This window comes from Callithrix jacchus, chromosome X (assembly GCF_049354715.1).
Source record: "Callithrix jacchus isolate 240 chromosome X, calJac240_pri, whole genome shotgun sequence".
Taxonomy (NCBI): domain Eukaryota; kingdom Metazoa; phylum Chordata; class Mammalia; order Primates; family Cebidae; genus Callithrix; species Callithrix jacchus.
This window is the reverse complement of record NC_133524.1, coordinates 135431813-135456108: the sequence shown is the minus strand read 5'-3', so window position 1 is coordinate 135456108 and position 24296 is coordinate 135431813. Positions and strand designations below refer to the sequence as shown.

The window sequence follows — 24296 nt, the reverse complement described above, 5'->3', positions numbered from 1 at the left end:
TAACCCACAGTACCAAAACAGGAAAGCTGCAAAAATTATATCACTTAGAGTGGAATATTAGCAAATAAGCCATTCCTTGATGGATTATGGTTCATAAAAGGTTTTGATTTAATATAAATGTGTTTATATTCTACTTCATATAATGATCCTCATCAGAGTATTAATTCATATATTTTTTATTACTTTTTTCTAAGTTTGACGTTGGAAAGGATAGTATATTAAATACTGGATGAATAAAAGTCACCATTCACATATAAGTTTTCCCATCTGTCTTCTTTTTCATGTTTATTGCTATGACCTTTTTGAACTTGGGAGACATTTTTTTTCTCCACAAAATCGAAATAAGGAGCTACATGAAAGTAATGTCCAAAGATGAAAGCATAAAATTACAGAAAATTTATATTTTTCTAACTCTTTATTGTTCATATTCACTGTAATGCTTTGGAGAGCATTCTTTATGGGCTATGCTTTCAAACATCTAATTTAAAGACAAGAAAATATTAATCATTAGCCTAGTTCCACATTTTTCCTAGGTACGTTTTCTTAGTAGATTACAAAGAATATATTAGCTTCACATTGATATCCTATGTATTTCTAGGGTAAATCTAGAACTGTTCTCCCATTTAATTAAATAGGGTGGATTTGTTCTACAGTTATTTTCTCTATGCATCTCATTGTATTTCATCGTGTAGAAAGTGATGCGATTATCAGCTTTAGTCAGAATGTTATTTGGTTCACTTAAGATTCATTCTCAGGAAGGTTGAACAAATTTGAATTTCATATGATAGCTTTCTTTATGTGCTTCAGTAACTCTCTCCCTTTATATAAGAGAAAATCTTGTTGAAGAGATATACAGCTCTCCCCAGTACTTGTGGGGGCGGGGGGTGCTGAACTAGCAGCAGGGGGCCTCAATGAAAGCTACTGCTTCCTGTACCTCATTAATAGGGGTGCTATGCATATTTCCCGGAGAGAATATTTGTGTTGCGGTGTTGCAGTTACCAACCCTTCTAGATATTTGATACTGAGTAAAATTTGCCTTATTTCCTAAAGCCTCTCAGTTAAAAGAAACAAATAAAAAAAAAGAATCATTTCTTTTTGTTCTGTGATGTCAGGCAAGTTACTTAGTCTTTCTGAATGTCACTTTCCATATCACAAAACACAGAGATACACATAATACCTACTTTGCAGGATTATTGCAATGATTACAGATATGGTTTATAATGAGCTTGGTACTTGGTAGGCACTTACCAAATATGAGCCATTATTATAGCAACAGAGCAAAGTGTTAAAAGCAGGGAATCCAGAGCCAGACTGCTCATGACCAAATCCTGGTTCTGATATATACTAGCTGCCATTTGGGCAAATTGCCTAACCTCCCTACATCTCAGTTTTATCATCCAAAAGTTAAGGGTAATAACACTATCTACCTCATCAGTAGAGTTAGGTAAATTACTACATGCATAAGACCAGTGTTTGGTTCATTGGGTAAGTGCAATATAAGTATTTGCTATTATTCTTTTCCATTTCAGACAGCCCATACCAGGGTAAGGTGAGGAGACAGAAAACCTCTGGAGGTCTCAGCTATTAGTCATTTCAATTGGTCTACAGTAGATGAAAGGTTATGACTTTTTGTCGAGATATGTGTGCAGACAAAGCTGACTTTAATAGTGTATATCAACAAGAAGAATAACAAAAGCAGCAACTTACAATTTCTTGAGTGTGTACTACATGCCAACTACATGCTAAGCACTTTACAAATATTAACTATTTAATTCTCACAATTACTTTACAAGTTAGACACTACAGTTATTTAAATTTTACGATAGAAAAAATTGAAGATCAGAAAGGTTGAATAGCATTCTAAGGTCACATATCTAATGTGCTACTGGATCAAGATTCACAATTAAGTTTACTGGTTATGAAGCCCATGCTATTAACCACTCTGCCATATAGTCCACTGTCTTCTGCACTATGTGGGAAGCCTACCGAAGGCCTTCAAGATTCCTGTGATACATGATTTTTTTTTTTTCAATTTGATGTAGCAACTGAAAACCCTCATAACTATTATCTTTTTGATTAGTGGTAGACTAATTAAATTCAAATAATTTTCATGTTCATAGGCCTTGGAAGTCATATAACTTAGGTCTGTCATTTTATCAGTGTGGTAATAGATGCCCAGAGTGTAGATGGAGCTTTCCTGAAGTTTAAGGCTCGTTAGGAAAACTGATCCTCAAACCCCAGGATGGTTGTTTCCATCATTCCACCAAGCATGCACTTTGAAAAATGGCAATGACACTGAGACTTTTATACAACTCAATACTGTGTCCAGTTATGTGCAAACCTATAACAAATGTTGCCTTGCTACAATGCCTAGTCCTTTCTTTTGCAAATGCAAAGTCATGCTTTGTTCATTTATATTGATATTATTGGAAATGATTTTTTTTTTCCTAATAGTGAATGTTTAATCACACACAACACCAAAATTCAATCTTTGTGGCTCATGCCTATAATCCCAGCCTTTTGGAGGCTGAGGTGGATGGTTTGCTTTGAGCCCAGAAGTTTGAGACCAGCCAGGGCAACATACTGAGACCCAGTCTCTACAAAAAAAAAAAAAATACAAAAATTAACTGGACATGTTAGCGAATGACTGTAGTCCCAGCTACTCGAGAAGCTGAGGTGGGAGGATGACTTGAACCCAAGAGGAGGTGGAGGTTGTGGTGACCCAAGGTCATGCCACTGCACTCCAGCCTGGGCAACAGAGCAAGACCCTATCTCCAAAAAGAAAAATAAAGATTAAATATTTATCTGCAGCAATAAATATATCTGGATTTTAAAGCAGATTTTAAGTTGTGGGAAGTAAAAAAGTTCCTCTTTAAAGTTTCCTTTCTTGCGAAAGAATAAATCATAAGTGTGCTAATAACTCTTTTTTTAAACCCTATCCGATGCAGCTGTTAGACATGCCATTGTCACTATGCTCTTCTTCGAGTGTTTACATCTCCTCCTGCTGCATTTTAAAGCATTTTCGTAGTAAGTAGTTTGGCCTAATAAAGCGCTTCCATAGCAAAAAAAAAAAAAAAAAAAAAAAAGACTTCTTCTGTGATTGCTTCTCCTTCTTGCATTTTTTGATATTACAGATGTACCATAATAGTATGTTAACTTTAGGAAAACCTGGATGAAGAGTATGTATAACTTTTCTGTACATACTGTATTTGCAACTTTTCTGTAAACCTAAAATTATTCAAAACACTTCTATAAGTTTATTAAAAATATCTGGAGTTTCTTTTGTCCTGCACATCATAGCTGGCTTCAGTTTATAGGGGGGAACTTCAAGTTTCCTGAGCCTGAGCACCTAAAAGTAAATATCAGTAGAAATACCATGAGTTAGGATAAAAAGGCATTATATTATCAATATTCTTTGCCCTAAATGGCATTTTTCTACTGCAATCGTGAACACCATCTGCAGCCAGCTTCCCTGAAGAAGTACAGACTAGAAATTTGTAATGTCTGGTGCTGGCACTCTTGATGCTGAAAAATCTTACCATACTGCTTAGGAAGAACAAATGTGCAGTTTGTGATTCAATTAGACATAAAGGAGTTGTTTTTGACCCATTTTGACTTCTGTGCACTGGCTCTTAGATCCAAGGAGTTGTATCCCCTGGGTAAATAACAATATCATGGCCTTCAGTAGTCTTTACTTGTTGTTTTTCTGTTAGCAGGGACGAAGGATGTGCATGCCTCTCCCTACAGACCTGTTGGTGCAGTATTATTTGTATACTCAAGATGATACTCTTAACTCCAGAAATTATAAAGTTAGAAAAAAAAAAGAATGAGTGGAAAATAGGCCTTATTTTGGATACATCTTGTCTAGCCACATAAAATCACATTACTTAGTTCCTTATATTTCAAATTAAGTAGAAACTCTATTCAGACTAAATGGTCTCTGAGGTGGCTTCCAGATCAAGGTAAGAAATGAAACAAACCATAAGTTGTGAAACATATTGAACCACAGCTCACAAAATAGATAAACTGAAGCCAGCTATGATGTGCAAGAAAAAAGAAACTCCAGATATTTTTAATAAACTTATAGAAGTGTTTTGAATAATTTTAGGTTTACAGAAAAGTTGCAAATATAATAAGTACAGAAAAGTTATACATATTCTTCATCCGGGTTTTCCTAAAGTTAACATACTATTATGGTACATCTGTAAAAACTAAGAAATCAGCACTGGTGCACTATTATTACTAAACCCCAGACTTTGTTAGGATTTTACAAGATTTTCCTCTAAGACCCTTTTTCTGTTCCAGGATTCAATCCAGGATAGCACAGTGCATTTAGTCATTACGTCTCCTCAGTCTCCTCTGGTTTGTGAGAGTTTCTTTGCTTTTTATTGGTTTTTAGCTCAGATTGTTTTAATAGTAATTCAATATTGCTTATGTGTCCTAAAGATAAGACCACTGACTATTCCAGCAACTCACCTAGTTTGCAAATTTTAAACTGAATTTGTCAGCACTATCCTTAAAAACTTCTCTCCTAAAGTGAATTACCTTTGACTAACCCCAGTGTTGAAACCCTATAAGTACTCTTTGCTAACTCCCCCTTTTTAATCTATGACTGAGACTCTGTCACGGGGGACTCTCTTTTGCTTTGTATGTTTCACATACCCAGCTTTGTATGATCAGCATGTTTCTCTGGTAGTCTTTGTGAGGGCTTTGACAAATGGGTCTATGATGATACTATTCAATCGTCTACTAAATGCAAGAATCCCTTCCACCACATGTGATTGGTATTGGCACAGGTCTTTGTGAACCCATAGCCCCACTATGAACATTGCCACTGACAGGACATTCATCAGCTTTCAAGCTAGTCCATGCTATCTATTTTTAGACAATCCCTATTTTTAGAAACGTCTTCATCAAAATGAGGCTTATCTATTTCCTTGTAGCTTCTCTTCATTTGCCCTTTTTCTGTCTTCTGGAAAATCAAAATACTGGATATAAAGTAAGCTCTGTGCACAGTTCCACTCAAGTGGTATGCAAGGAGTCGGACACAGTTGGGTGGTCCTAGCTTTGTTCACATAGTGTCACTGGTTAGTTGAGTGAATTTGGGTTAATGAGTCAACTTCTCTGGGCCTTAATTTTCTTACCTGAAAGAAAACAAAACAAACATAAAAACACCTACCTCATAGGAGTGTTGTCAAAATGAAAGCAATAACACAAGTTGAAGCACCTAGCACACTGACAAGCTCAGAGAATTCTCTTGTAAATGATAGTTACCTTTTGGCCAGATGATCACCTCCTGAGTACCCAAGATGAATTGTACCATTTATGTTATGCTGCATTACTGTATTATTAGTTCTGCTTGACAACAGTGAATTGTAACTTTCCGTTCTCATTAACTAATTTCTTAAAAGGTTTAATTTTATTTTTTGGTTGACTATTTTTCCCCCTAGGTTTAATTAAGCTGTTACTGAACAGAACTGAAGTGGTAAATAACCTAAAACGATGGGTTTCTAGCATTCATGAATCCCATGCATTGCCAGCTGGTGAGATTAGTCATGGTAGTGGATGGGAGAGCTTGGCAGGGATTAGCAAATACTCCTGTTAATCAGCAGAATGTGCAAATCAGGCCCTGGCTCATGGCATTGGTATAAATCTCCATGACAACACTAGCTGTTTACATGTGAAGAAGTGATTTCAAAGCTGCAAAGGATGACCAAAATTACTGCAATGATCATAAATGGGAAAAATCTGAAGAAAGGAGAAGTATTCCCACTTTTTAAAGACATTCATACAACTTTCTATAAATTCAGTAGTAGTTGTACCTTCTCTGAGCCTCTACTACGGGGAAGTTAATTGACAATGATATAAACAGAAAGAAAGTAAGAGGGAGTAGAAGAGGGCCTGCAATCATTCATAAAATAGACAATCCGTCCCTCTGACCAAATAACTATAAATAGGATTATTTGCATATCTGCGTGTACCAGTATTGTCTAAATTAGTATCCTAGTTCCAGCATTCATTAGGTGTGTGACTTTAGGCAAAATTTTTAATCTCATTGTATCTTTTTCTTCTCACCTATAACATGATGGTAACAATATGGGTTCTACTTTCTGTCTCGGAAAGTTGTTATGAGATTCGAATAAGTTAGTATATGTAAAGTATTTGGACCAATGTCTGGCCCAGAGTAAATTCTTGGGAAAATGTTAGCTGCTATTCTTATCACTGTTATTATTATTCCTGCTAGTTGGCCATGATTCTTGAATAAGGACTACCTTTCAATTTCATACCCTGTAAAGAAACTACAGCGTGGGAAAGGTTATATTTTTCATTTTCTAATTTTGTTTGTGCTGGAAAACAGACTTGGAAATGTCAGTACTAGAGAGGTTTTATAGGTATTATCATTTTCAATTTTAGTACAACACTTAAGAAAATGACAGCTGTGATACTAGTTGAAGCAAAGAATCTAAGTAAGGCCACTTCATTATTTAAACTCCCATCAAAATCTGGGAGCAGGTGGATATCTATAAAATGTGATGTGATCAAAATGGAATTAGTTTACCTCAGAAACAGAGCTACCCTTTTAAACATATATGCAGCTCTGAAAATTAAACCCAGTTCCCTGTCCTCTCATGGACCAATTTTCTCTGTGGTCTCAGCTCATTTCACCTTACTTGTGTCTGTTGGTTGATTAGGCTTTGAATCCAAGCAGGATAATTGCCATAATTCAAGTTTGGATTTCATTTTCAGTGCTTACATTTGATGGGAGATTATTCAAATAGATACTGGACTATTTGCTTTGTGAGCTCAAAATTGTTGCTACTTTTTTATTAATGCCAACAAATCTCCTGCCAGTCACCACCCACTGGTTCAAAAGCTTTTGGAGGCAGCTTAATGGAGCTGAAAGGGAATTAGAAGAGTAGTTAGAAACCTTGGTTGGAAACCCTGCTGACCTCCTCTACTATCTGACTCTTTGTCTTTCACTCTGATGTTTCTTTATTTGTCTTTCAATTTTGTTATCTTGTGCACCTTTTTATAAGCCACTTCAATTCTTCTTTGGAATGAGGTAGGTCTTATACCGATTAATTAATAAATTTGCTGTGTGCTGTTAAGCAAACCATGACCTCTTGGTGGGACAAAATTTTCCTGTTTATATTATGAGCCAGTCGAAACCTACTCTGCCTACTTCACCAGTTCTCATGCAGATTGAATAAGATAGCGGTTGTGAAAGAGTTTTGTGAGACAAACTTTCAATTTTATACTTGTAAAAGAGTATTTTACTATCAGAATATGGCTAAAATGTGGACCAACATAATTACTAACCTGATTTAACTTTCCCTTTAACAAGAAGCAAATAGTTCTCTGCTTATACTTTAATGCCTGAACATTGCTTCTGTTGGTTATTAAAACATGGCCTAAGTCCTACATGCTCTAACATTTATTGTACATGAACCCACTCACCAAAATGGACCTGTCTTACATTTTATTGCTTCAGATGCCTCCTCTGCAGTTTCCAACAGGAGAAAAAGAGAGTTAGCTAATTCATTTATTCCTAAAACTACAATTTATTGAGCCCCTACTGTGTCTAGATGTGGACATTTAGAGATGTAGTCCTAGTCCCTGCCTCAGCAAGCTCACCATTTAGTGTGAAAGAAAGACAAGTAGAAAGAAATTAATCTTATAGTTGTCATTAAGTAGCTATATGTATAGGGGCTATGGAGCAGAAAAGATTTTACATGGGAGCTTTTGAGGAAAGTGTCCCAGAAGAGATAATTCCTGAGATTAGTCCTAAAGACTTTGCTAGGTTAAAGGGACTAGAATTTTCAAGGGTATAGCAGTTGGAGTGGCTAAAGTGTATGAGGGGGTTATTTTGGAGAAGGGAAAACCTTTGGTATGCCTGAAATACAGTGTGTCAGAGAGTGGCAAAAAGTAAGTGTGACAAAGAAATCTGGGTCCAGATAATGGAAGCCTTGTGTGTGATGAAAAGCCACTGAATATCTATTAGCAGAGCATAACATGATCACACATATAGCTTAGAATTGTAGCCGTGAGCAGACCAGCTTGGTCACAGGCAAGAGAAGAGGCAGAGGAAAGCAGTTAGGAGACTACAGTGAAATTGAGGAAAGAGATGAAACAAGAATAGATGAATGTCTTAACAATTGGAATTTAGCATTATGAAGAAGGTAGAGCTATAATATTTGTTTATCCCTTGGATGTAGAGTGGGAGGAAACAGAAGAGTTGAGGATAATGCCCAGGTTTCTGGTTTGGTTAAAATAGAGAGTGTATCCAGAAAAGGGTGAGATAAAAGAAACACCATTAATCAATATATGGATAAGAGAAGAGGGATCAGTATTTGGCAATAAGTTCAATTTTGGATTTGTTTAATTTGAGGTCCTGAGGGTCATTTGGGTATAACTATCCTTATATGGAGCGCAGAACTGAACTGATGAAAGCAGTGGAGACCATTGGAGTTGTCATAGTATAAATGGTACTTCTTTCCTGCACTGTTCATGTGGCTGGGTCCATATTATATTTCAAGGGTCAGTAAAATGTTACCTCCTTTGAGAGGCCTTCTCTGACCTTCCAATTTCAGTTAGGTTCTTCTGCATTACTCTTGAATGACATTATATTTTTTTATAGCAGTAATCACAATTTATAACTACATATTTATGTTGTTTATAATCTGACTCCTAATTAGACTATAATTTTCATGTGGTCAAGATATCTGCTTTGATCACCACTGAATACCTACAACTCAGCCTGACACATAGTAAATGCTCAAAGAACATTCATAGGATGGATGAATAAAGTCAACACAGCAAATACCTAGAAAGAAAAGATTGAGAGAGAAAATTAGAGGGTATAGGACAGAATCCTAAAGCACTCAAATGGTTAATAAGAGGAAACAGGAACCAGAAAATGAGACAAAGTAGGAATAGTCAAATACAGATATGAGGAAAACTAGGAGAGCATAGTGTCAGACAAGCCAAAGGTAGACAACTCATGTGTTACAAAAAGAATGGTCAATAGCATCAAACGCTGCTGAAAGGTTGTATAAAGTAATGACTGAGACAAGGCATTGGATATGGCAATAAGAAGGTTACTGATCACCTTTGTAACAGTGGTTTTAGTGGTATGGTTAAGGCAAAGAATGAATGAGGACTTCTAGTCAATATGTTGACCTAACGTATTGCCTGTGACTACCTATTCAAAAACACAGAAATAGTGAATAAAATATTACCCTAAGTCTTTGACAATACACAAGATAATTCAAAAGCAAAAAAATAAAAATACAAATAAAGGAAACTCTGTAAGTCATAGAAATGCAGGAACAATTCAAAGCCAAAGCAAATCACAGCAGTTGAAGCTAAATGGCCATCAAGAGTAGCAGAAGTGGGTATATACCCTGGGACTTAAGTTGAAGCTACAGCCCTGATACAGAGCTCTGAGTTAACTGCATAATCCTTGGAGCCAGGGAGTCCAATCTAGCTCATGACAAATCAGGGCCCAAGGCCTGGAGACATAGAATGTAAGTGAGGTTTCCATTTTGGGCTGAGAATATGAGATATTGGAACCCACATCTGAACTCATACTATCAATTTGTACTGGGAAATTAAAATAAAAATGGATCTATGATCAGTGAAACCTATAAAGTGCTAGCAGAGGAAAAAACACAGAACCATAGAGGTAGATAACTCTACTCTCCAGGAGTCATGTGCTATTTTACAGAAAACAACACTCCTGTTGAATGTCAAATTTACAGGGCAAGAAGAGGAATAAAACACCATGGAAGAGTCAGCAGTGACATAACCAGGGTAATTCATATTCCGGAAATATGGCAATATGGAAGAGACTTTAACCTAAGTGCTAAGTGTCATCATAATGTTCAGTAAGATAGACAAAGGAATACAATTCATTAGGTATAATCAGGACATCATATAAAAATAGCAGAGATATTATCAAACACCAAACAGAAATTTTAAATATATATATATATGTATATATATAGTATTTAATATATATGTGTATATATATTTTATATATAATATTTGTGTATATGTATATATAATTTTATATGCCATTCATACAATATTATTGTATAGTACATGACATAGTATTTCTTCTACTCAACAGATAAATCCAGCTAAAAAGGGGATCATTGAAGCACCCAGATTTTGTAAAGAACAATAAATAGATAGAACTAGGAAAGAGACATAAGGAATCATGAGGGAGACACTAAACAAAATGAATATTTTATCCATTATTTCTGTGTTTTGGGATGAATAGGTAGTATGCAGCTAACGGAAGTTGTAGTAGAACAATAGAGATTTAAAGAGAGGCAATAGGTAAATAGTTGATAGCTAAATTTCCAGAATTGAAGCACAGTAAGTGAACAACTGATTAAGCACAATTGAAGAGGAATGCAGGAGTAGGGAACTTTTCAAAATGTTTTCAATATATTCAAATACCAACCAAATCCTAGTTGTCCCTCTCTTGTAAGAATACTGAAATTTATATAGATGAATTGCTGGCATTACCTGGTTTGGACAATCATTTTCACACAATCTTTCATTTGTTAGCTTAAAGTTTATCATCATAAAAATTATTTCTTTTTTTTTTGAAAGAAAGAAAGAGAAAGAGAAAAGGGGGAGAGAGAACAGGAGTCCTGTTCTATTGCCCAGGCTGGAATGCAATCTAGAAATAGGCATTAAAAACCTCTTTTATGCTGATGATGTGCTTAACAGCGGAGACAGGAAGGAATAAGGAAAGAAAATAACAAAGAAACAGCCAACCAATATTTAATTTAAGTCTGTGAAATGCTGTGCAAATGCTAAAAAGTGATTTACTTCCAATTATGTGGTCACTTTCAAAATAGGTGTAATGTGATACTTAAAAAAAATGTATGTTCTGTGGATCTGGTGTGAAGAATTCTATAAAGATTCACTGAGTTTACTTGTTCCAGGTCTGAGTTCAAATCATAAATGTCTTTGTTAATTTTCTATCTCATTGATCCATCAAATATTAACAATGTGGTGTCTAAGTCTCTGCTATTAGTGTGAGAGTCCAAGTCTCTTTATAAGTCATTGAAAACTTGTCTTATATATCTGGGTGCTCCTATATTGGGTACATATATATTTATGATCATTGACTCCTATTGTTGCATTGATCTTTTTATCATTATGTAATGTCCTTCTTTGTTTCTTTTAGTCTTGGTGACTATTGTAGTCTATTTTGTCAGAGACAAAAGTTACAACTCCTGTTTTTTTGTTTGTTTTGTTTTTCTTTCCTCTCCATTTAATTGGTGAGTCTTCCTCCAACCTTTTGTTTTGGGTCTTTGTGTGTCCTTGCTTATGAGATGGATCTGGATACAGAGTGCCGATGTGTTTTGACTTTTTATTCAGTTTGCGTGTCTGTGTCTTTGATTGGGGCATTTAATCCATTTAAATTTAGGATTAATACTGATATTTATTTGTGAGTTTAATATTGTCATTTAATGCTGGCTGGCTATTTTGCCCATTACTTGATATAAATACTTCATTATGGAGATACTCTTTATCTTTTGGTAAGTTTTTGGGATGACTGATACTGGGTGTTCCTTTCTGTGTATAGTGCTTCTTTTAGAAGCTCTTGTAAAGCAGCCTGGTGGTGATGAAATCTCTGAGTGCTTGCTTGTTCATGAAAAATTTTATTTTTCCTTCATTTATAAAGCTTAGTTTGGCTGCATACGAGATTCTGGATTGAAAATTCTTTTCTTTGAGGATATTGAATATTGACCCCCACTCTCTTCTAGCTTGTAGGGTTTCTGCTGAGAGATCTGCTGTAAGTCTGATAGGCTTCCCTTTATGGGTAACCTGACCTTTCTCTCTAGCTGCTCTTAGAATTTTCTCCTTTACTTCAACCCTGGTGAATCTAATGATTATGTGTCTTGGGGTTGCCCTACTTGAGGAATATCTTTGTGGTGTTCTCTGTATTACCTGGAGATGAGTATTGTCCTGCATTACTAGGTTAGGAAAGTTTTCCTGAATAATATCCTGAAGAATATTTTCCAGCTTGGATTTATCCTCTTCATGACATTCAGGTACACCTATCAAACGTAAATTAAGTCTTTTCACATAGTCCCATATTTCTTGGAGACTTTGCTCATTCCATTTTACTTTTTCTTCTCTAATCTTGTCTTCTCATTTCATTTCATTAAGTTGGTCTTCGACCTCTGATATCCTTTCTTCTGCTTGATCAATTCGAGTGTTAAAACCTGTGCATACTTCTCAGAGTTCTCATATAGTATTCTTCGGTTCCATTAATTCACTTATTTTCCTCTCTAAATTGTCTATTCTTGTTAGGATTTCATCAAACCTTTTTTTAAGGTTCTTAGTTTCTTTACATTGGGCTAGAACATGTCCTTTTAACTCACAGAAGTTTCTTATTATTCATCTTCTGAAGCCTGATTCTGTTAATAGAGTGCACTCCTTCTCCATCAGGCCTTGTTCTCCTGTTGATGAGGAACTGTGATCCTCTGTAGAGGGAGAAGCATTCTGATTTTGAGTGTTATCAGCCTTTTTATGCTGGTTTCTTTCCATCATTGTAAATTTATGCACCTGTCATCTTTGTAATTACCAACTTTCAAATTAGGTCTCTTAGTGGACGTCCAACTTGTTAATTCCCAGGGCCGAAATCTGAGCAACCCACTGTGCTGGCTAAAACAGCGGCGTCAAGATTCTTGGTGCTTTTTTGTCTGGGAGTCTCCCGTCTGGCTGCCCTCCTGAATCCCTTCTTCAATCAGCTCCAAATGTCGGCCAAAAGGGGAACCAGTCCCATTTACTCTGCACCAAGAACTGCTGCGCTGGGGCACTGGCAAAACTGCAGCACCGGCTGCAAGAGTCACGCTGGCGACCCATGGGGCTCCTCCCCTGGGAATCTCCTGGTCCTTGAGCCACAAAAATTCATCTGAAAGTGTGGCGTCCTCTCGTTCTCTGCGCTTTCACTGGGAGCTACAAGACTGAGCTGCTAGTGGTCGGCCATCTTGGATCTCTCTCTCATGTGAAAAATCTCTGGTCTCCAACCTCACTCCAGTTATATCAGGAGAATGGCTGACTTACCATAGCATACATGCCAATATAATTTTCATTTTGAGTGGCATCTTTCTAGAGGGATTACTTCTACTAAACCCTCTGCTGTTGCCGGCCGAAATCAATAACGACTGTATAGTTGAACATCAGTTTTGACAATATGCACTGAATGCGATCAGTAGGAAAGGGAAGACAATCTGTTTATATATAAGCAATGAAAAAAAACTTACAAATGTCCATCAGCATATCCACATAGCACAGTTGATTTCTCCAAATCCCCAGTGGTTGATGTTCAAAGAGTAGGGATATAAAAATACAAGGTTTTGCAAGTTATTTCAACTGAGGGAAAGTGTTATGCCCTAGTAAGAAGAATCCAGTACAAGGAGTCAGTTGAAATCCAGGTTTGAAGTCTAGCTTTGCCTAATTTCGTTCCCCACTTCTGAGTTTCTTCCCATCCTCCCTCATTCACTTTCAGTGACAGGTTTTGTTTTCTGAAGCTGGACTCAATTCCTGCCCTCCTGCCCTCCTGCCCACAAAGTTAGCTGTGCCCTCTTTGGGCTCTGAAAACACTGGATATTTAGTATCATTGTTAAAGTGCTTATCACACGTATGTTTTAGTTATTTATTTATCTTTCTTCTCCACTTGAGGGAGGCAGTAGAGTCATTTTTTAAAACATGGGATATAAAGTCAGTGTGCATAGATTCAAAATCTGACCCCACCACTCCCTACACAAATGAATGCATTACCCTTTCTTCATCTCAGCTTCTACATCTGTAAAGTGGGGATAAGTTCATAAGGTTATTAAAAGTATCAAAAGGGTAAACAAAGATAAAGTACAATAAGTCCTTGCTTAAATGTCATAAATAGGTTCTTGGAAACTGCAACATTTAAGTGACATACAGCAGGTCCTCAGATAATGTCATTTTCTTCGATATTCTTTTTCCTTATAATGTTGATGAGAAAAAAAAATTGGTTCTGTTATGTCATTTGGCTTAAAATTGTAGTTTCCAAGAACATATCAATGACACTAAGTAATGATTTATTGTACTTTGAATAGTGCCTGGAGTAGAGTTGGTTCTCAATACATTAGAGCTATTAGTCTTAGTGTCTTAGCTCAGTACTTGGCAAATAATTCTCAGTAAATTTTGAATGAAGAAATTAATGAATGAACAAATAAACAAATGGCCCAAGCCAAATGTATTTAACTTCTCTTGCCTCAGATCTCTTCTCTAAAATGAAATCGTTAGGTAAGCATCAAGGCTTTAGAAATTTAGAAATCAGTTTCTAAAACTGCTTGAGGCCTTCACTGGTGGCTCAAAAAGTTGCTAAGTAAGTTCAGTCAGTTGATTGTACTTTTAACTGTCAGAAGGGAAAAGTTGGAGCAAATTAGTTAGAATAAATATTGGAGAAACGCCTGATTGCAAAAGGATAGTCATGGGCTTCCGAATATGGAAGTGAATATACTGTGTATAATATTTTCTCTCTTTTGGCTGAACTCAAGCTTCCTGTAGCTAAAAGCAGATGGCACAAAAAAGCTTACAGCGTGGAAAGCCAGTTTTTCCTATATGAAAAGAACTGAGTGTTTGGAGTGCTTTAACTTCTTGTCTCTGCTAGGTAGTAATGGAGAGAAAGGCCAGGAAGTGTCCTTTGGGTCTCACAGCATTCCGAAGTCCCAGAATACCTGAGAGAAAACAGGTTCTAGTGTCAAACTATTTCTTCGGCTAGGAAACCTAGAATAACATTAAGTAGCGATTTATAATCATATAGTTTTCATGAGAAAGTTAGCAATTTTTAAAAAAATATTGCTGTAAGAAGTTACGGAATAATGTGAACTGTGCCTATAACTAGGCATAGATCATATGTATTACTTTTATATTATAATTCACTTTTGTTAAAGAAAAAAACAAAACTGATTAGAAAATCATGCTAAATTTCATCTTGTACAGTCTCCCAAGCCACAAGATAGACATCCAGGCACTACTGTTGAGCAACCCAAATTCCAGACCCACTACCAATGAGGAAAGAAGTAGTATTTAAAGGGCTGGCCTTGTACACATAAATTGTATTCTCTTTTTGGCTGAGGATACTTACTTTAAATACTTTCACTTCCACTTATATACTAGCCAGGAAACCAGTAGTTGTATCACTTAGTCTTTCTAGGCTTCACTTTCCTCACCTTTACAATGGCAATAATGATAATACCTACCTTAAAAGTTGTTGTAAGGATTACAGGGAATAAGGTTATAGCACTTAACAAGTTGCTTGTCCAATTATACCCATAGTATTTATTAAGTGTTATCACCACTTCCAACCCCAGTTTTGGGAAAAACAAATCTAAAGCAGAGTGGAAAGCTTAAAAATCATCTAGGTCATCTGCACAGTTCTCAGGTGGGTTATCAACCTGTCTTTCATCTCATCCTTAGAATATGGAGGATAGTATTTTTTCTGAATTTACCAGGTTCTTCTGCCCAAATCTTGGTCAGTGTCTGAAAAGAGATGTGTTAAGACTCTTAATCCTAAGGGAACACCAAATTATTTTCCCATTACCTCTCTGTTGCTTTGAAAAATAGGAATTCTTGATAGGAATTTGGGGGGAAAACAGTGCCATTGGCAAGTAGGAAATCCATCCAGTGTTCCTCATGCTGTTTGTGAATCTTGCCTCCACATGCTAAAAATAACAGACATCATTTGTCCACACTGAATTCTCTTCCTCAAATCCTGAGTTTAGGTCACCCTCCAGTAACATTATTTCCTGAATTGGTTTAGATCCAGAAAAATCAGGCTGTTTGCCTTTGCTTCAAATCCTCCATCATTTTTTCCCCTAGTTTTTCATTTAGATTACCTAGTTCACTGGGTAAGACATGAGCCCAGTGTTACAGATACTTTGTCTCTGATTCTTGTACATTTTTAGTCTGCCATAAATGTCTCATCATAGAAACACCTCATTTATGTTTGTTAGCCATCACTTAGTTCATAAAATAGAAATTGTTCCTTCAAGGTCTTCAAATATTATTGAGTAAAGCAGAATCAAATTCACTTAGAGAACCTGATGCCTCTCTTGGCTCTAGACACTCTGTCACCACTAAAGCAACTCATTTGATTAATAATACATTTATTGTGTCTACAAAGTGTTTTCTGCAAGTTGGATGAGAGAAACTTTAGGAAATAAATGTGACTGCCTTGATCAACATGCTCCAGGTTTATCCAGTATGATCTTCCAAAGGCAATCATCTTCATGCTTTGGCTCGCACCTGTAATTTTCAGGACTTTGGGAGGCCAAGGCAGGAGGATTGCTTGAAACCAGGAGATAGATAGAGACAAGCCTGGGCAACAAAGAGAAAACTTGGCCTTACAATAGATTTTTTAAAAAAAATTAGTCAAATGTGGTAGCATGTGCCCATAGTCCCAGCTACTTAGGAGACTGAGGTGGGGCTTGAGCCCAGCCGTTGGAGGTTACAGTGAGCTGATCACACAACCACTGCACTCCTGCCTGGGTGACAGAGGGAACCAGTCTCAAAAAAAAAAATAAATAAATAAACAACGAAAACCACTAACAATCCCCATGACCTATCAGAGGAAACCTTTGCCTTCTCATAATGGTGTTACTGTCCCTTTCCACATCCCCTGTGATTACTTCTTGGTGGCAGGTCATGGTTATATAAATAGTGGTGTCGTTTTAATGACAGAATGATAGTCTTAATGGAAATCAACCCACATACCCACCCAAAGTTTTTGTTGTATTCATAAGAGCTTTTATAGAATATAAATCAGAAATCAATTATAGTATTTAACAACCTTCACTGAAAAGAATATTTTCTTTGTACAGAAGTTAAATCCCCAAATATTAAAGCTTAAGCTCATTTCCTTGTGTTCTTTCCTCAAGATCAAGAAACCTCCACCCCAGAAGGCTGCTATTTCGCTCGAGGTTTTCTTGACTAAATGGCCAAGCAGGTAATCAGAGGCCTTGAACTGTTGATGTTGCAATTGCCGTGGCTGATTAAATGGTGAAGAACTGAATTCATGGACATGATTAATACCATCAGGGTGTTTTATGGCTTTAATGTTAATAAATTATGACTGAACAGTGAAATTTTTATGTGGGTTATAGGATTGTTCTTCTTAAGGATCAGAATTAATCAGTGTTTCCTCAATTGATTTTAAATATAAATCAGAGGTAGCTTCAGTAAATTCTATAGCTTAAGTATTTAGACAATGATCTCAGAGACAGGACGTAATGAAAACCAAGCCACCATCATAGTGTGATGCAAGCCTAAAGTCTTTTGAATTTTCATTGTAAATGCAATTCAGAAGAGCCAATCAGTTCCTAAAAGGATAGTCCTGGAGACCTTTGTTTCTGAAGTATAACTCCCCTAAATGATGTGATCTTTGCCATCTAATATATGTGTCAGGGTATGGAACAGGATACAGCAGTCACTCTTTCTTTACCTGGAATTCTACTGTGACACTAACAAGATTTCCTTACATTGCATTTTTCCTCCTGTGGTTAACTGTCAGGAGTCTATATCCTTCCCTTCCACTTCCCCTTCCCCTTCTTTCTTCCTTCCCTCGCTCCTTCCTTCCTTCCTTCCTTCCTTCCTTCCTTCCTTCCTTCCTTCCTTCCTTCCTTCCTTTCCTCCTTCCCTCCCTTCCTCCCTCCCTCCCTCCTTTCTCTCTCCTCCCTCCCTCCCTCCCTCCCTCCCTCCCTCCCTCCCTCTCTCTCTCTCTCTCTCTCTCTCTCTCTCTCTCGCTGTTCTTCTTTGCAGGGTCTTATTCTGTCACCCAGGATGGAATGAAGTGGTGGGATCATAGCTTGCTGCAGCCTGAAACTCCTGGGCTCAAGGGATCCTTCTGCCTCAGCTTCCCAAAATGCTGGGATTACAGGTGTGAGCCACTGTGCCTGGCTGGCAGCTGGCTGGCAAGAGCCTACTCTGCTAGCTTTTCTCTTTTCTCCTCATTTGTATTTCTATCCAGTGCTTTCTCTGAGACTTTGTACATAATTAGATAGACCACAAAAGGTGGAACTTGGCTACCTCATCTGGTAAATACTTCTCTGCTGCCTTAGCTAGTGAATGGTGAGATCCCAGTGTTCCTTGACCTTGGTGCATTTGAACCTGCCAACGTTTCCTCTCTTTGAGCTCATCATCAGTCCTCGACCTGGTATCTTGCCACTCAGACTTTTGCTGAACTGTTAGCATAGAAGGAGAACAAACTGGCAAGTGATTCTAAGTGAGCTTATCTTCATGGAGGAAGGGTGTTTGAAATCTTTCATTTTCAGAGTTTCAGAAAGACAGCCAATTCCTTTCTTCTCTGAAGGGACTGAGGCTGCTCCCGATTAGGCTGTCAGAGTTCTCTCATTTTGACTCATCACAGTCACATCTGTTTGGGTTTCTGTCTCTCTCCCGGAGATGCCTCTTGAGAGCAGGTCCCCTCAGCTTCCTTACAGCTCCTCTGAGGCCTGCCAAAAGAGACTGGCAGAGAACGATCAGCATTCTATGCCCTGATAACTCACATAACTCTCTCTGAAAAGAATAATGCACCTAGTTCTCAAGTGAACCCACGAGGAGTGGAATCAAAGGGACTTTTGCATTTTTCCCTGGAATCCAATTTAGGATTTATGTTCTCATGGGGTGGGAAGAGAACAGAGAGATGGGAAGTATGAGGAGGGGAAGATAAAGAAGTAGGAACAAGGACATATGGGAAAAATAATCATAGGCTTTCAGAGCCAAAAGGACTTTAAAGAACATGTCATCTGGAGAACAAAAGAACATAAACAAACATTTTGTTTTTACTACCAGAATCTTTTCATTTTTATTTTCTACATAATAAATCATACAATGAGCTCCACTATATAAAACAGATGAAAACAGAAATTGAATTAAACACTTGAATGAAAAGAATTAAAATAGATTAAATCTACTGTTGAAACATTGGCAAGGGAACTTTTATTACTTTTCATTACTTTTAGAGTGCTAAAGAATACAAAGTGAAGACTGCCAATCTTGTCTAAGCATTACTTTAAAGATGGGAAAATTGAGGTCTGTAATATAGAGACATGACATACTCAAGATAACACAGTCAGTTAGTGGCAGAGATAGGATTAAAACATATGTTTCCAGTCTGTGAGGCTAGAACTCTTCAGGAGTTAAGTTAGAAAAAGGAGCTAAGAATGCTTTCTTTCTGAATGTGGTCAAAAAGAGAGGTTGGTGGACAATGCAATGGGAGAGAGGAGAACTGGGAGAAAGAAAGAACAGTCCCATAGGGCACAGAAGAGTTTGAACCACCAGGGCTAGCTAAGCAGAGATAATTGAAATTTACAAATATGGAGGAGATCCAGGAAGTTCCATAGTAAGGGCACCATGTGAACTGCTAGGAACAAATCAAAACAGGAGAAAAAGGGATTTGGAAATAGGTGATAAAAGAGAGTTCTTTACTACTTCCCCTACACAAATGTCATACTATTAGTCCAAGATGGCAGTGGGGCAGCAAAGAAAAGAAAAATATGCTTCTCGGCCTGGCGCGGTGGCTCAAGCCTGTAATCCCAGCACTTTGGGAGGCCAAGGCGGGTGGATCACGAGGTCAAGAGATCGAGACCATCCTGGTCAGCATGGTGAAACCCCGTCTGCACTAAAAATACAAAAAAGTAGCTGGGCATGGTGGCGCGTGCCTGTAGTCCCAGCTACTCGGGAGGCTGAGGCAGGAGAATTGCCTGAACCCAGGAGGCGGAGGTTGCGTTGAGCCGAGATCATGCCCTTGCACTCCAGCCTGGGTAACAAGAGCAAAACTCCGTCTCAAAAAAAAAAAAAGAAAAGAAAGAAAAAAGAAAAACGTGTTCTCTAGAATTGGCTGCAATTCTGTCTTTCATTATACCTTCTCGAGATGTATGCAACTTTGGCACAGTTTTCTGTTAGAGATTTGAAAGTAATATTCACACTCCTGTATGAATTTTTAAACACCTAGGAAAGAGACATAAGAATTAGAAAAACACAAACATATTGCATTTTTTTGTTTGTTTTTGGGGTTTTTTCTTTTTTGGGTTTTTTTTTAAGATGGAATTTCACTCTTGATGCCCAGGCTGGAGTGCAGTGGCATGATCTCAGTTCACTGCAATCTCTGCCTCCCAGGTTCAAATGATTCTCCTGCCTTAGCCTCCTGAGTAGCTGGGACTACAGGCAAACACCACCATGCCTGGCTAACTTTCTGATTTTAGTAGAGACAGGGTTTCCCCATGTTGGCCAAGCTGGTCTCGAACTCCTGACCTCAGGTGCTCCACCCGCCTCAGCCTCCTAAAGTTCTGATATTACAGGTGTGAGCTGCCACACATGGCCAATATCTGCTTTATTAATGGTTAATTTCATTGAACAATGTGATTTGGACCCAATTTCAAAATGGTTTTCTTTCACTTTCTGTCCCAGATTGAATTTACCCTCTGGTCACAGGGCTTTGTGAGTTCTCTTAGTGGAAGACAGAGGAGAAGGAATGAGGTCTGTATGCAGACAGATCACAGAGAGATGCCCCCTTCTCCAGTGTCATTAATAATGTGCCATGCATTTTCCTGTTCATGAAGGCAAAAGATGCAAGGGGAGCAGGGTATAAAAAGGTAGAAATACCTTTTGTGGGTTGGCAGGAACGTGTGATAGAAGGAGAGTCTGGTTCCCCCTCCCCCATACTCTTCATTTTTCAATATTATACAATTTCATTAGGGAGAGAAGGATTAGAGCAAGGAAGACATCTATAAACACGTGTAGAATCATGTGGTTATCATCTTTGGCTCAATAGTTCCATGAGCTCAGGTGGGTGCTAGACAGGAGTTAGAAACAAAAAGATGTATTTACAGTTTGTGTTTTCAACTTTGTAATAAGTACCCCTGCCATTGTTATTATTTTTCCTGAAGTGTTCTCTGAGTCTGTTTACCTCTAATATCTACCCGAGAGTGGCCACATCAATAATTCTACAGGCATCCTGAAAATACCCTATGAATGGTGTTTGCCAAAGCAAAGAGTGAGAGCTATCTGAGAGAAGTGGAGGAAAAGGGGTGTAGGAAAGTCCTTATGATTTTCTCAGTACCATCTATCCTTCTAAGGTCTATCCCAGTCCTGACTCAGAACTTCATCTTTCTTTAGCTTTTGCATGCCTTCTCTGGGTCAGTGTCCCAAGAGTAGGACAAAAGGCCCTTGGGGTTGGTGCTCAGTAGAAGGTAAAAGCATACAGAGAGTAAGTGGAGACCTTGTACCTGTTCATCACCCACCCCAGATATTTGGCCCTGATCAAAGCTTCTCCTGACCCCTCCATATGTTAGATATTTTCCTTCAATGGTATCTGTAAATTATTAAACAACAATCATATACATTCCGAACTGAGAAATATCCTCCTACTCTTCAGAATCAATACAAATCGGTCATTCATAAGAGATTTATTTTTCCCCATGAAACAAAGTTTAAAGAAGTGGATACTTGAATAGACTTGAAGTGCTAAAACTCTCGCCTACCTTCTCCTCCTTTTTCATTTGGGAAAGCCAAAAGTACAAAAGAGTAGGTAGAAAATGTCAGACCCTTTAGCATCATTCTCCTGAAACTATCAGTCTCAACTCACTGCAACCTTTACTCCAGCCTGCCTTGCAGACACACAGTGGTCCTTCTGATGAAGCAAGAGGCATTTCAAGATTGGGGAGAAGTGGAAGGTGAGATAGCAAGTTTCCCCTGTGAAGCAATGGAATCTACAGAACGGTCAGGTGATTCAGCTCTTATGGGCTAAGAAGCCTGAAAGTATTTCAGGGTTTCTGAGTCTGAGCTTGTTTGTTGGGCGGTCAAGGAAGGAAAAAAAGGGCTGGAGTCTGGGGATAAGCTGAGCATCTGGTTTTGCGTTTACATCAGTTCTGAAAAGAGGTGATAAGGTTGCCACGTAGCAGTCCAGTAAAGATGGTGTAGGGCTTCCAGGTAGTAGAGCTGCTCTAGTTTGCTTCCTATTTGGCCTCAGAAATCAAGTAAAATAGTCAAATAATTTTGTCTGTTTGAAGGTAGGGATGTAGATAGGCCATTTCTGTTTGCTGCATTTCTGGCCTCAAAAACTCTTCTTTCTTTCCCTCCAGAATAAAATATAACACAGGGAGAGGACAGAACTTGTTAATAAAGTGAGGCCAGCAAAAAGCCAGACTGGTTCCTCTAGAGGGAGGGAGAGTGCCTGACTTTGGAGGAGTAGAAAAAAATATGTTCGGAGATAAGAGATGGGCCACAGCTTAAATACAGAGGTTCGACTTTGCATTTCCGAAATACGCAGTCTTTCTGGTACACGACCCAACCTCTCTGCTTGGATCCGAAATCCGAGCGAACAGATAAGAGGGCGCAGAGGAAAAACAGGTTTTGTAGTCTACAAATTGGCTTGAAATGAAAAGCCAGCAAAAACCACTGGGTGGCAGCGTGGTGTGCGGGCGCAGCTCTGCAGTGCCGGCTTCTGCTGCTGTCGCTGGGGCTGAACGTTTCTGGGGACTCTGGCCTCCTCTCCTGAATGGCTACAAGTGTCGCCAAGCAAAATACCTCCGCGCGGGTGTGTGAGGGTTCTGCTGGTGGCTGGTGCGTCCAAACCAGAGGCAGGGATCTGGCGAACTTCTTAGGGGCTCCAGCCCGAGTACTATCTGGTCAGCTCAAACACTAAGGAAACACCCCCACCGCGCCATCCCCCAATGCCGAGCGAACCCCCGCTCCGTCAGCCCAACTACCTCATCTCGGTTCCTCCCCCATCACTGTTTCCTCCCGAAGCTCCTTTCGGGAAAAGGAGGGGAGAAGGATTTGGAAGATGGGGCAGAGCGAAAGCCCCTACAGGTGTTAGCCGGAACGGCCGGCCGGGGACTTGGGGGGGTGGGTGGGAGGGGCGGCCTGCGGCTCTGAGCCCGCGGACTCTGCTCTGGGAGGGAGGGGCCGTCGCCGGAGGGGGCTGCAGTGAGGCTGTCGCGCTGTTCCGGAGGGTGCCTGCGGCGGCTGAATTCCTGTGCTGCGACTGTGCCGCGCCCAGAGCAACAGCAACAGCGAAGATGCGAGGCCATTACCTGTTTGATCCCCGTCGGAAAGCTGGCACGGGCCAACTTTTCCCGATTATCAAGCCAAGAAGTTGCAAGGACTAGTCGAAGACTCGGAGGGGCCAGGGTGAGGGCGCGCTCCCCCGCGCGCTGCCTCCTCCCTCCTCCCTCCGGCCGCGGGAGCTGAGCTCCCGGCCTCTCCCGCCCGCGCTCACTCCCTCCGCCCGCCTCCCTCCTCTGGCCCCCTCCACGCGGCACAGGGCGGGGGGTGCCGCGAAACTCCGACCCAAGCCACTTGGACTTGCACAGTGTCCTCGGGGCGCAGGGGCCGAGCGCAGGCAGTCGCGCAGCTCTGCCTCCGCCTGCCAGTCTCGCCCGCGATCCCGGCCCGGGGCTGTGGCGTCGACTCCGACCCAGGCAGCCAGCAGCCCGCGCGGGAGCCGGACCGCCGCCCGAGGAGCTCGGACGGCATGCTGAGCCCCCTCCTTGGCTGAAGCCCGAGTGCGGAGAAGCCCGGGCAAACGCCAGCTAGGGAGACCGAGGCGGCCAAGTCGCGAGACAGCGGACGAGCAGCGGAGGAGAAGGAGGAGGAGGTGAACCCAGAGAGGGGCAGCAAAAGAAGCGGTGGTGGTGGGCGTCGTGGCCATGGCGGCGGCTATCGCCAGCTCGCTCATCCGTCAGAAGAGACAAGCCCGCGAGCGCGAGAAATCCAATGCCTGCAAGTGTGTCAGCAGCCCCAGCAAAGGCAAGACCAGCTGCGACAAAAACAAGTTAAATGTCTTTTCCCGGGTCAAACTCTTCGGCTCCAAGAAGAGACGCAGAAGAAGACCAGGTCGGAAGGGGTTTTTGCTTTCTTTTCTCCATACTTTATGAGTGTGGTAGGGACGATGGGGGACAGATATGTAGCATAGGTGAGTTTGTCGGTGGCCCATCTTGTGCAGAAGAGCCACCTAGCCTGTGTGCGTGCGTGGGAAGGCGATGGCTTTCTTGCCTCCTTCGTAACAGTAACACGCTTGCTGCATTGCAACTGCCCTGGGACAGGCGCAGAACCTGGGTGCATATTCTACCCTGGGAGACTTGCCTTCAGCTTTGGACACGTCACATGTGTGCATGCCGGGTGGGCTCTGAGCAGGCGTGACCCAGACATGGCTATGATGTGTGTGGTGTGGAAATTGCAGGCTCAGAGCTGGACAGACAACATCCTCCCACCCCAGTAGAGCC

General features: G+C 39.8%; 1 protein-coding gene across 4 annotated transcripts in view; it reads left to right on the top strand.

Moving 5' to 3' along the window:
- The window catches only part of FGF13 (fibroblast growth factor 13), a 597768-nt gene that overhangs the window by 490674 nt on the left and 82798 nt on the right, over nucleotides 1-24296 (top strand). The window contains exon 1 of one of the 4 annotated variants that reach the window (XM_035288733.3): nucleotides 23007-23907. The exons of the other annotated variants lie outside the window; for them this stretch is intronic. Within the exon in view, the coding sequence (XP_035144624.1) occupies nucleotides 23721-23907 (187 nt within the window). The 5' untranslated portion in view covers nucleotides 23007-23720. Of the gene's footprint in view, nucleotides 1-23006; nucleotides 23908-24296 lie in introns of those variants that run through there. 4 annotated transcript variants of the gene reach the window in all.